Here is a 13,645-nt window from a genome sequence, read left to right on the forward strand (position 1 = left end):
TACAAAGCTAGGTGGGAAAGTAAGCTATGAGGAGAACACAGAGCCTGCAAAGGGATAAAGCTGGACTGTGAGTGGGCAATAAGGTGGCAGACGGAGTATAATGTGGGGAAATGTGAGGTTATTTACTTTGGTAGGAAGAATAGAAAAACAGAATATTTTTTAAATGGTGAGAAACTATTAAATGTTGGTATTCAGAGAGATTTAGGTGTCCTTGTACAGGAAACACAGAAGGCTATCATGCACTGTGCACAGTTTTAGTCTCTGTAGGCAAATGTGAGGTCATCCACTTTGGATCTAAAAACATAGAGCTTTCTAAATAGTGAAAAGCTAGAACCATTGGAGGTCCAAAGACACTTGGGGGTCCATGTACATTGATCGTTAAATGTCACGGACAGGTACAGAAAATATTCAAAATGGCGATTGGGATGCTAGCCTTTATATCTAGAGGACTAGAATACAAGGGGGTAGAAGTTATGTTACAGCTGTACAAAGCCCTGGTTAGACCACACCTAGAGCACTGTGAGCAGTTCTGGGCACCACACCTTTGGAAGGATATATTGGCCTTGAAGGGAATCCAACGTAGCTTTATCAGAATGATACCCAGACTCCAAGGGTTAGGTTACAAGGAGAGATTACACAAACTAGGGTTGTGTTCCCTGGAATTTAGAAGTTTAAGGGGTAACCTGATCAAAGTTTTCAAGATATTAAGTGGAACTGATAGAATCGAAACTATTTCCGCTGGTTGGAGAGTCTACCTAGCTTTGTATCCAGCAAACTTGGATCAGCAAACATTTGGCCCCTCATCCCAATCATTGATGTAGATTGCGGCACCCCACTAGTTACAGCCTGCCAACCTGAAAATGACCCGTTTATTCCTACTTTCTGTTTTCTGTCCGTTAACCAATCCTCAATCCATGCTAGTATATTACCCACAATCCCATGAGCCCTAATTTTATTTAATAACTTCTTGTGTAGCACCTTATTGAATGCCTTCTGAAAAATCCAAATACATCACATCTACTGGTTCCCCCTTATCCATTCTACTAGTTACAACCTCAAAAAACTCTAATAGATTTGTCAAACATGATTTCCCTTTCATAAATCTATGTTGACTCTGCCCAATCCTATTATTATTTTCTAAGTTAGCACGTCCTTAATAATAGATTCTAGCATTTTCCCTATGACTGCTGTCAGGATAACTGGTCTGTAGTTTTCTCTCTCTCCTTTCTTAAATATCGTGGTTACATTAGCTACCTTCAAATCTGCGGGAACCGTTCTAGAATTTTTGGAAGGTGACAACCAATGCATCCACTATCTCTATAGCCACCTCTTTCAGAACCCTAGGGTGTAGACCATCAGGTCCAGGGGATTTATCGGCTTTCAGTCCCATTCATTTCTCCAGTACTATTTTTTTACTAATACTAATTTCTTTCAGTTACTCATTTCTCACTGGACCCTTGGTTCTCCATTATTTCCGGCAGGATTTTTGCATCTTCTTCCATGAAGACAGACACAAAGTATTTGTTTAATTAGTTCAATCACTGCAATGCATAATTTAAATTTTATTGTAAAGTCATAAATACTAACCATCATGCAATAACAATTTTACATCAACATTGCAACAGGGCACTTAAAGGAGTAGCTAGCTCTGGGGTGATACTTTTTATTTGGAAAAATACTTGAACAACGAACTCTTCAGAGTAACAAGCTTACTGGAGAGAAAGCAGATTAATTTCTGCTTTCTAATATAGTTACTTCATAACTCTAAATTATTTATAATCCAAGTAATTTACAATCTAAATAATTTATAGTGGTGAACCTGTGGAATTCTCTACACTGAAGGCTGTGGAAGCCAAGTCACTGAATATATTTAAGAGGGAGATAGATAGATTTCTAGACACAAAAGGCATCAAGGGGTATGGGGAAAAAGCGGGAATATGGTGTTGAGTTAGAGGATCAGCCATGATCATATTGAATGGCGGTGCAGGCCCGAAGGGCCGAATGGTCTATACTGCTCCTATTTTCTATGTTTCTATAATCTAATTGTTTTGTCTCAAAAAACAATTCAAAGATGCCTCAATAAACAGAGGACTCCAGAATAATTCCATACACTACTCAATTCACTCATATTTGTTTGAACTATCCAGGCTCCGAGCTCATGTTGCCGGATTGGCATGGTAGATCTCCTCACACCAACGTCTTTCGTAAAATGTCAAATATTGTCACACCCGCTCCGAATTCGAGGAAGGTCCAGTTTCTGGTGACGAGGGAGCAGCTCCCTTGTACAAGCAGCACTCCAAACAAGCTCTGATGTCTAATCCACACTAACTCTTTATTCAGCAGCTGACAGTAATTCGTATTTTAATTGGGTCTGCCCGGCTGCCTGGGACTCGCTGTTCAGAGGGTTGGATTTCATATTCAGCGACTTGAGGGAAGGCATCGAGTTGAGGATCTCAACCGGCATCTCTGAAAAACAGAAAGCAATCATCTAATCCTGAGCTTGCAGTAAACACACAATGATCCACAGCGCAAAACTGCCTCATTCCTGCCCAACATCCCACCCTCTCCACCACGTTCTCTGGTCATTCATTCGAGGGCTGTCCGTGACATCTTGCTGTGCCAAACTTGGCTCCCACGTTACCTAACCTAACTCCATGTGTCAGCTGTGGCTCAGTGGGCAGCACTCTTGTCTCTGAGTCAGAAGGTTGTGGGTTCAAATCCCACTCTAGGAACTGGAGCACAAAAATCCTGAGGGAGTGCTGCACTGTCAGAGGTGCCGTCTCTCTGATGAGATGTTAAACCGAGGCCCCGTCTGCCCTCTCGGGTGGACATAAAAGATCTCATGGCACTATTTCGAAGAGCAGGGGAGTTATCCCCGGTGTCCTGGCCAATATTTATTCCTCAATCAACAGAACAAAAAAATAGATTATCTAGTCATTATCACATTGCTGTTTGTGGGAGCTTGCTGTGCGCAAATTGGATGCCATAGAAACATAGAAAATAGGTGCAGGAGTAGGCCCTTCGAGCCTGCACTGCCATTCAATGAGTTCATGGCTGAACGTGCAACTTCAGTACCCCATTCTGCTTTCTCGCCATACTCCTTGATCGCCCTAATAGTAAGGACTACATCTAATTCCTTTTTGAATATATTTAGTGAATTGGCCTCAACAACTTTCTGTGGCAGATAATTCCATAGGTTCACCACTCTCTGGGTGAAGAAGTTTCTCTCCATCTCGGTCCTAAATGGCTTACCCCTTATCCTTAGACTGTGATCCCTGGTTCTGGACTTCCCCAACATTGGGAACATTCTTCTTGCATCTAACCTGTCTAAACCCATCAGAATTTTAAACGTTTCTATGAGGTCCCCTCTCATTCTTCTGAACTCCAGTGAATACAAGCCCTGTTGATCCACTCTTTCTTGATATGTCAGTCCCGCCATCCCGTGAATCAGTCTGGTGAACCTTCGCTGCACTCCCGAAATAGCAAGAATGTCCTTCCTCAAGTTAGGAGACCAAAACTGTACACAATACTCCAGGTGTGGCCTCACCAAGGCCCTGAACAACTGTAGTAACACCTCCCTGCCCCTGTACTCAAATCCCCTCGCATGAAGGCCAACATGCCATTTGCTTTCTTAACCGCCTGCTGTACCTGCATGCCAGCCTTCAATGACTGATGTACCATGACACCCAGGTCTCGTTACACCTCCCCTTTTCCTACTCTGTCACCATTCAGATAATAGTCTGTCTCTCTGTTTTTACCACCAAAGTGGTAAATTTACCACCAAATTTATCCACATTATACTTCATCTGCCATGCATTTGCCCACTCACCTAAGCTATCCAAGTCACTCTGCAGCCTCATAGCATCCTCCTCGCAGCTCACACTGCCACCCAACTTAGTGTCATCCGCAAATTTGGAGATACTACATTTAATCCCCCCGTCTAAATCATTAATGTACAATGTAAACAGCTGGGGCCCCAGCACAGAACCTTGTGGTACCCCACTAGTCACTGCCTGCCATTCTGAAAAGTACCCATTTGCTCCTACTCTTTGCTTCCTGTCTGACAACCAGTTCTCAATCCACGTCAGCACACTACCCCCAATCCCATGTGCTTTAACTTTACACATTAGTCTCTTGTGTGGGATCTTGTCGAAAGCCTTCTGAAAGTCCAAATACACCACATCAACGGTTCTCCCTTGTCCACTCTATTGGAAACATCCTCAAAAAATTCCAGAAGATTTGTCAAGCATGATTTCCCTTTCACAAATCCATGCTGACTTGGACCTATCATGTCACCTCTTTCCAAATGCGCTGCTATGACATCCTTAACAATTGATTCCATCATTTTACGCACTGCCGATGTCAGGCTGACCGGTCTATAATTCCCTGTTTTCTCTCTCCCTCCTTTTTTAAAAAGTGGGGTTACATTGGCTACCCTCCACTCCATAGGAACTGATCCAGAGTCTATGGAATGTTGGAAAATGACTGTCAATGCATCTGCTATTTCCAAGGCCACCTTCTTAAGTACTCTGGGATGCAGTCCATCAGGCCCTGGGGATTTATCGGCCTTCAATCCCATCAACTTCCCCAACACAATTTCCCGACTAATAAGGATTTCCCTCAGTTCCTCCTTCTTACTAGACTCTCTGACCCCTTTTATATCCGGAAGGTTGTTTGTGTCCTCCTTAGTGAATACCGAACCAAAGTACTTGTTCAATTGGTCTGCCATTTCTTTGTTCCCAGTTATGACTTCCCCTGATTCTCACTGCAGGGAGCCTCCGTTTGTCTTTACTAACCTTTTTCTCTTTACATATCTATAGAAGCTTTTGCAGTCCATCTTAATGTTCCCTGCAAGCTTCCTCTCGTACTCTATTTTCACTGCCCTAATCAAACCCTTTGTCCTCCTCTGCTGAGTTCTAAATTTCTCCCAGTCCCCGAGTTCGTTGCTATTTCTGGCCAATTTGTATGCCACTTCCTTGGCTTTAATACTATCCCTGATTTCCCTTGATAGCCACGGTTGAGCCACCTTCCCTTTTTTATTTTTACGCCTGACGGGGATGTACAATTGTTGTAGTTCATCCATGTGGTCTCTAAATGTCTGCCATTGCCCATCCACAGTCAACCCCTTCAGTATCATTCGCCAATCTATCCTAGCCAATTCACGCCTCATACCTTCAAAGTTACCCTTCTTTAAGTTCTGGACCATGGTCTCTGAATTAACTGTTTCATTCTCCATCCTAATGTAGAATTCCACCATATTATGGTCACTCTTCCCCAAGGGACCTCGCACAACAAGATTGCTGATTAATCCTCTCTCATTACACAACACCCAGTCTAAGATGGCCTCCCCCCTAGTTGGTTCCTCGACATATTGGTCTAGAAAACCATCCCTTATGCACTCCAGGAAATCCTCCTCCACCGTATTGCTTCCAGTTTGGTTCGCCCAATCTATATGCATATTAAAGTCATCCATGATAACTGCTGCACCTTTGTTGCATGCACCCCTAATTTCCTGTTTGATGCCCTCCCCAACATCACTACTACTGTTTGGAGGTCTGTACACAACTCCCACTAAAGTTTTTTGCCCTTTGGTGTTCTGCAGCTCTACCCATGTAGATTCCACATCATCCAAGCTAATGTCCTTCCTAACTATTGCATTAATCTCCTCCTTAACCAGCAATGCTACCCCACCTCCTTTTCCTTTTATTCTATCCTTCCTGAATGTTGAATACCCTTGGATGTTGAGTTCCCAGCCCTGATCATCCTGGAGCCACGTCTCTGTAATCCCAATCACATCATATCTATTAACATCTATTTGCACAGTTAATTCATCCACCTTATTACGGATACTCCTTGCATTAAGACACAAAGCCTTCAGGCTTGTTTTTTTAACACCTTTTGACCTTTTAGAATTATGATGTAGTGTGGCCCTTTTTGTTTCTTGTCTTTGTTTACTCGGCCTTCCACTATTGCTTTTTGCCTTTCTACCATCTGTTTTTGACTCCATGTTTCCGACATTACAACAGTGACTACACTCGAAAAGTGGCTGTAAAGCCAGAGATGTCCGGTGGTCGTGAAAGGCGCTATATAAATGCAAGTCTTTCTCTCTTTTTTCACAATAATTCAGAGTGAAGCACTTTGGGTGTTCGTGAGACACTATAAGCAGATATATATATATGTCTTCTTTCTAATTCAGCAATCTTAAATAGGGGCCACAGAATGACCGGTGTGGGAATTGGACACTGATGCCTTGGCTGGTGTTTTTTGGAGATTGAGGTTGACATAGTGGTTGGGCATCTAACCTGTGCTGTACCATTGTTGACTGGGCCCTAAGCTTTGGAACTCCCTTGCTAAACCTCGCCACCTCTCTACCTCTCCTCCTTTAAGACGCTCATTAAAACCTACCTCTTTGACCAAGTTTTTGGCCCTCGTGTGGTTTGTTGTCAAATGTTGTTTGATAATGCTCCTGTGAAGTGCGTTGTGACCTGCCCTAACAACTTGCTGCAAAAAAATCTCCTAATTTCCCCCCTGGATTTTTTTGCCAGTTATCTTAAACCTGTGTCCTCTGGTTACCGACCCTCCTGCCACTGGAAACAGTATCTCTCCATCTACTCTATCAAAAACCCCTCATGATTTTGAACACCTGTATGAAATCTCCCCTTAACCTTCTCTGCTCTAAGGAGAACAATCCCAGCTTCTCTAGTGAATCCATATAATTGAATTCCCTCATCGCTGGTACCATTCCTCTGGTAAATCTCCTCTGCAGTTTGACATTTATCCTAAACTGTGGTGCCCATTTAATGTATACTGCCTCTCCTCATTTTGCATTCCAAAATGCAGCACTTCACACTTCTCTGCATTAAACTGCACTTGCCACATATCTGCCCATGTCACCAGCCTGTCTGTGCACTTCTGAAATCTGCTATTATCCTCCTCACGGTTTATTACAGTTCCAAGCTTTGTGTCATCTGCAAAATTTGAAATTATGCCCCCTAAACCCAAGTCCCAGTCATTAATATATACCAAAAAGAAGCTTTGGTCCCAATACTGACCCTTGGGTGACACCACTGTACACTTCCCTCCAGTCTGAAAAACAACCGTTCATCTGCTTTCCTGTCCAAACTCTGAACACACTCGACCAGCTCCGTTGGGAGGGCCACATTGTTCGCATGCTTGACACAAGACTCCCAAAGCAAGCGCTCTACTCGGAACTCCTACATGGCAAGCGAGCCCCAGGTGGGCAGAGGAAACATTTCAAGGACACCCTCAAAGCCTCCCTGATAAAATGCAACATCCCCACTGACACCTGGGAGTCCCTGGCCAAAGACCGCCCTAAGTGGAGGAAGAGCATCCGGGAGGGCGCTGAGCACCTCGAGTCTCGTCGCCGAGAGCATGCAGAAAACTAGCGCAGGCAGCGGAAGGAGCGTGCGGCAAACCAGATTTCTCACCCACCCTTTCCTTCAACCACTGTCTGTCCCACCTGTGACAGAGACTAATTCCTGTATTGGACTGTACAGTCACCTGAGAACTCATTTTTAGAGTGGAAGCAAGTCTTCCTCGATTCTGAGGGACTGCCTACGATGATGCTTTCCTGTCCCTTAGCCAATTTCATACCCACACAGCCACTGTCCCTTTAATCCCATGGGCTTCAATGTTGGTAACAATTCTATTATGTCCTGGATCATATTCCCCTATAATTAGTGATGCTTCTAATTCTCCAATTTTGATTTGAATGCTTGGTCATTCACGTACATACCAATTAATCCTAACTCCATTTCCTTGCCCTTCTACCCCAGTGTTTTTATCACACTATCTCACAGCCTCTTTCCCTTTTTCATTTGTTAGTACTATTTCACTATTAAGCCTTCTTCCATTCCAATAGTTTTATTTCCCACTTTATTTCTCTAGTTCCAAATCTAGACTCCTCCCCCCCCACCCCCCACCAAGCCCCTGCCACTCCATTCACCTTCTGTACATTGGTGCCATTTTCATTCAAAAGCCCTCCCCTCAGAACAGCCTTCCCTTGTTCCAGAACGTGCCACAATACCCGAATATAATCCTTCCATCCTCTACTAACCCTGCAGCCACGCACGGACAGTCCTAACCTTACTCTTCTTAACCTGCCCAGTGCATGACACCGAAAGCAACCCGGAGATTACCACCTTGAGGTCTTATTTTTCAATCTAGTGCCTAACTCGGTGAGACAAATCAAGTAATGCAAGATTGAAACAGAGGGGTAGATGGAGAGAAAGGGGGTGGGGTACCACCTCGAGGTACCAGTGACCATCTCGAAATACTGGCCATAGCTGAGGGAGCTGGCTGTTTCTCGGAGGGGAAGTGCCGGTACTGCCAGGAAATCCAGGGTCTACCACCCATTGGACTAAAATACTCACCGGCAATCTCATTCGCCTCCAGATTAATCCTTTCCAGTGTTGTTATCTCAGTCAGTTGCTGTGGGAAGACAGAGAACTTATTCCTTGCCAGGTTTATGGTTGTCAAGTGCGCCAAAGTCTTGACTTCGTCAGGGAGCCGTTTCAGGTCATTGCCGGCGAGGTTTAATTCTGAGGAGAAAGAGTTGTTGAAAGACAGTAATGCACAAAAGCAGTCCTCTCTAAAGACAAGCAGTAAATTTAGCAAAACCTTCCCCGAAGACGAAGGCTCCCTGTGACAAAAATGAAGCATTTTTATCGATCATGGTATTGGCTTCATGTGGGGTTAAAACCCAGGACAGAACATGGCTTTGCTTGTGATGTAGCGACCCCAGAATACAGGCACTGGAGGCTATAAATTGCAGAATGCTACCAATCCTCGGCAGGGCTTCCACTCGTCCTTTGGCCCACATCCCAGAAATGATGGGGATTCAACTATTTAGGGAGAGTTCAAGGGTCAATGATAGCACTGCTGGGACTCTGCTCACTTAGGTGAATGTAGAAAGTCTCACGGCACTATTCAAAGAAAAGCAGGGCATCTATCCCCGGTGTCCTGGCCAATATTTATACCCCAACCAACATTGTTAAGTCCTAGTTCGGATGGTCAGCTGCATTCGACAATAATCGAGTCAGACACCTTCAATCTTTACGTCTTTATTGAAGTGGCTTCGGACCTGTTGCCAAACCGGCAGCACAGAGTCTACAGATTCCGGGGCAAGCAGACAAAAGGTCTGCCTATCCTCACAGACACATCCTTTTATTCTTACAAACCGCAGGAGGTATGGCCCGCTCTATCAATCACAGTGTGCTACTAGGGCTTCATGAATTGATAGCCTGTTTATCTTTAGAACATTTTATGCTTTTACAAGCGGAATTGCAACAAGCAGAATTGCTCAGGGACACCAAGACCTCCTACGTGCTAGGATAACTTAGCTTAATCACGCGAAGCAGATGTGCACCCTATCAAGTCATGGCCATAAACCCTTGTTTATCAGTGATGGTCACACAAGCTACTTTGCCCACTACTTTCTCACTGGAAACTAAGTCTGTCTTTTCTTATTTTCTTATTGATTCCTAGAACCATTTTATTAACACTTTCACGATTCTTCCACATACATTCACAACATCACTAACTAAAACAGATTATCTACTCATTATCACATTGCTGTTTGTGGGAGCTTGCTGTGTACAACTCGGCTGCCGTATTTCCCACATTACAACAGTGACTACACTTTAAAGTACTTCATTGGCTGTAAAGCGCTTTGGGACGTCCTGAGGTTGGGAAAGATGCTACCAAAATGGAGGTTCCTTTTTGCACCCAGGAGTCGAATGGTACAGAGGGGTTTCTGTCTGCGACTTTTATCTAGATACTGGGAGGGTTACGGCACACTGTGGGTCACAGGGAGCGAGGAGATGCCTATGGGAGTGAAACCCCAAAACATAACTCCTTTTCAAACCAATTTTTCCAAACATCACCACAATTCAAGCAATACATCACAGAGGGGGGCCTTGCCATCGGGACCCTTTTAAAATTCAACCAATTAAAAAAATCGACACAGGTGTCCCGATGGTTTAGGGGATAAGCGCGACCCCACTGTGGTACTGGGACACAGACCAGCAGGATCTGGATTGAATCTGTGCTGCATTAACTGATCTCACATTAGTAATTGCAGCACAGTGCCTGAGGTGACAATCTGTCAATGGTCACACTCCAGTGATCCTGTGCTGTGAGTGAATATTAGAGGACGATAGATTCAAGCTTGGGGTGATGATGCATGGCTGAGTATCTTCTCCTTCTTGGGCAGTCCCTTGGAGTCGAGGATGACTTGCTTCCATACTAACATGAGTTCTAAGGTGACGGATGAGACCAATGCGGGATCTACAGTCTCTGTCACAGCTGGGGCAGACGGTGGTTGGAGGGAAGGGTGGGTGGGTGCTTGGGTTATTGTACGCTCCTCCGCTGTTTGTACTTGGCTTCCGCGTGCTCCCGGCCAAGAGACTCGAAATGTTCGACGCCTTCTCGGATGCTCCTCCTCCACTTTGAGCCGTCTTGAGCCAGGGATTCCCAGGAGCTGGTGAGGTTGTTACATATTTTCAAGGAGGCTTTGAGGATGTCCTTGAAGCATTTTCTCTGCCCTTGTGGAACTCGCTTGCCGTGACATAGCTCCGAGTAGAGTGCTTGCTTCCGGAGTCTTGTATCAGGCATGTGGACAATGTGGCCCGTCCATCGGAGCTGATTGAACGTGGTCTGTGCTTCGATGCTGGGGATGTTGGCCTGAGCAAGAACGCTGATGTTGGTGCGCCTATCCTGCCAATGGGTTTGTAGGATTTTGCGGAGGCAGCGTATGGCCGAGTATGTGTCCCATCTCACTGGCTCAGCTCTACCATGAAGACTGGCCCCATGGGTGAGACACGGAGGGGCTGCTGGAGGAACTTGGCAGTCACCATCTTCAGGGGGGGGGGGGCGGATTTAATTATGCCTAAAACAAAATTCATTCTCGGAATGTGGGCATTGCTGGCAAGGCTGGCATTTATCGCCCAGCCCTAGTTGCCCTGAGAAGGTGGCGATACAACTGAGTATCTTCAGCGGGCAGTTAAGAGTCAACCACATTGGTGTGGGACTGGAGTCACGTATAGGCCCAGACTGGGTAACGACGGCAGATTTCCTTCCCTAACGAACATAAACGAACCCGTTGGGTTTTTACGACAATCCCACTGGTCATTTTTATTCAAGCCTGGTTACTTTTTCAAAACTGAATGCAAATTCTCAAACTGCCATGGTGGGATTTGAACTCCTGCTCCCTGAATCATTCGTCCAGTAACAGAACCACCACACGCCCAGAACATGCTTGGTGTGAACTGTTGTTAAAATCTGATTTATAATCTTAGAAACACACACTGACAATTAAAGAGCAACATTGTCAAATGAATGCAGTCGCTGTTGGCAGGGAAGGAACAATAACTCTGCCCAGTGCCGACTGGCTGGCCTTCTGGGAATCACTCCCAACACAGGTAACCTGGGGACCCTTACCCCGGAGCTGGCTCTCCGTGAATCACTCCCAACACAGGTAACCTGGGGACCCTTACCCCGGAGCTGGCTCTCCGTGAATCATTCCTAACACAGGTAACCTGGGGACCCTTACCCCGGAGCTGGCTCTCCGTGAATCATTCTTAACACAGATAACCTGGAGACCCTTACCCCGGAGCTGGCTAAAGTTGGTCATAAATTCACCGCTTATGGATTTCAGCTCATTGTTTTCCAGTGAAATGAAGTGAATGTTCGCCACCGCATCCCTCATAACTTTGAAGAGGGCAACTGGAAAAGTGGTTAGTTTGCAGTTCGACAGGTCTGGGGAAAGGAAAATAACAAATTAATATTGTCAGAGAGAAAACAAAGAATAGAAGAATTTTACAGCACAGAGATCATTCAGCCCATCATACCTGTGCCCTCTCTCTGACAGAGCTCTCTCCTTTGTCCCATTCCTGTGTCCTTTCCCCATGGACTGTTACTTGTGCTCTTTTCCAAATATTTATCCACTTCTCCTGTGCAAGCTATTTTGGTTCGAGTGCCCCGAGGTTTCTGGCCAGTCGTTCCATGTGCTAACAACGCTTTCTTGAAATAGATTCTCCTCATCTTTCTCTTCATGCTATTGGTGAAGATCGTTATATATTCTCACCAGTTACTGACTCACTCACCAGTGGAAATAGTTCTTCCCTACTTACCTTACCAAAACCCTAAATCATTTTGAACACCTTGAGCAAATCTCTTAATCTCTGTTCTAATACAAAGTGCCTTTGTCTCTCTCCCTATAACTCAAGCCTCCTTATTTATTGCCCATGGCCTTGACATTCTTCCTAACTTGGGGCACCCAGAACGGGAAACAACACTTGAAATGTGGCCCGCCAGCGATTGTATAATTTTAACATTGCCTCTCTGATTTCATACCCCTATTTATAAACCTTGGATCCCATGTGCTTGCTCAATTTGTGCTCCCATATTTAGATTTGTATTTCTGTACCCCAAGTCTCTTTGCTCTTGTACTCCTTAGTGTCATTATAGTCTGTATTTCCTCTTTTTATTGTTCCTCCTGAACTGTATCACGTCACTTTTCTCTGAATTCAATTTATTATAACATCTCTCTGCCCAATCTGACCTCTCCGTACTCCTGAAGCCACTCACAATCCTCTTCACATTTACACGCGCACTCTATTTTTTTGTCATCTATGTATTTTGACATTGTGCTCCCAAACACACATTTAGATTGTGTATATATTGAGAAGACCAGTGGTCCCAAGAATGTCCCTGGGGGATTGTTTACATCACTCCCATCTAAAAAACATCCATTAACCACGACTCTCTGTTTTCTATCCTTTAACCAATTTCTCACTCATGCTGTCTATTCCCTGGAATCATCGAGCCTCCTCTTCGGTACCTCATCACATCCCTTTTCAAAATCCATATACACAACATCCACTCCAATTCTATTTTTCATATACTCTTGTTATTTCCTCAAAGAACTGTACTAAATTAGTCAGACACGAATTGCCTTTTACATATCCATGCTGGCTGTCCCTAATTAACCCATATCTTTCTGGCTGAATATTAATGTTACCCTGTACTAAGGCAACTACTGATGTTAGGCTGACTGGTCTGTAGTTACCTGGTTTATCTCTGTCCCTTTTTGAACATATATTACATGCCTCCAGTCCCTGGCATGTGTTCCATATTGAAGGATGTTTGATGTTTGTGGTCAGAGCCTCTGCTATTCCCTCTCCGACTTCCCTCAGCATTCCAAGTCCCGGGGCCGTTTCCACTTTGGGCTCCACCTATTTCCTCAGCACTACTTCCTTATCTACAGTTACCCTGTCTAATTGCTCCAACTCCTCAACAACAACTTGCATTTATACAATGTCTTTAACGTAGTAAAACATCCTGAGACGCTTCACAGGAGCGTTACTGAGCCACATAAGGAGATATAGGGAAGAAGAAGTAGGTTTTAAGGAGGATAGAGGTAGAGAGGCGGAGAGGTTTAGGGAGGGAATTCCAGAGCTTAGGGCCTTGGCAGTTGAAGGCACGGCCGCCAATGATGGAACGATTAAAATCAGGGATACTCAAGTTGCCAAAATTGGAGGAGCGCAGAGATCTTGAAGACTTGTAAGGCCGGAGGAGATTACAGAGATAGGGAGAAATGAGGCAATAGTTTTGAAAACATGGA

The 13,645-nt window shown here is 44.7% G+C and overlaps 1 protein-coding gene across 5 annotated transcripts in view; it reads right to left on the minus strand.

Moving 5' to 3' along the window:
* Positions 1-1,549: 1,549 nt before the first annotated feature.
* LOC139234949 (leucine-rich repeat-containing protein 20-like) overlaps positions 1,550-13,645 on the minus strand; it is a 36,594-nt gene continuing 24,498 nt past the window's right edge. For 4 of the 5 annotated variants that reach the window (XM_070865928.1, XM_070865930.1, XM_070865929.1 and 1 more), the window contains 3 exons: positions 11,629-11,778; positions 8,394-8,561; positions 1,550-2,466 (listed from right to left, as the gene is read on the minus strand). In XM_070865928.1, coding sequence (XP_070722029.1) covers positions 2,333-2,466; positions 8,394-8,561; positions 11,629-11,778 — 452 coding nt within the window. In that variant the 3' untranslated portion in view covers positions 1,550-2,332. Of the gene's footprint in view, positions 2,467-8,393; positions 8,562-11,628; positions 11,779-11,870; positions 12,222-13,645 lie in introns of those variants that run through there. The other variant, XM_070865926.1, reaches the window with a different exon arrangement.

This window comes from Pristiophorus japonicus, chromosome 22 (assembly GCF_044704955.1).
Source record: "Pristiophorus japonicus isolate sPriJap1 chromosome 22, sPriJap1.hap1, whole genome shotgun sequence".
Lineage (NCBI taxonomy): Eukaryota > Metazoa > Chordata > Chondrichthyes > Pristiophoridae > Pristiophorus > Pristiophorus japonicus.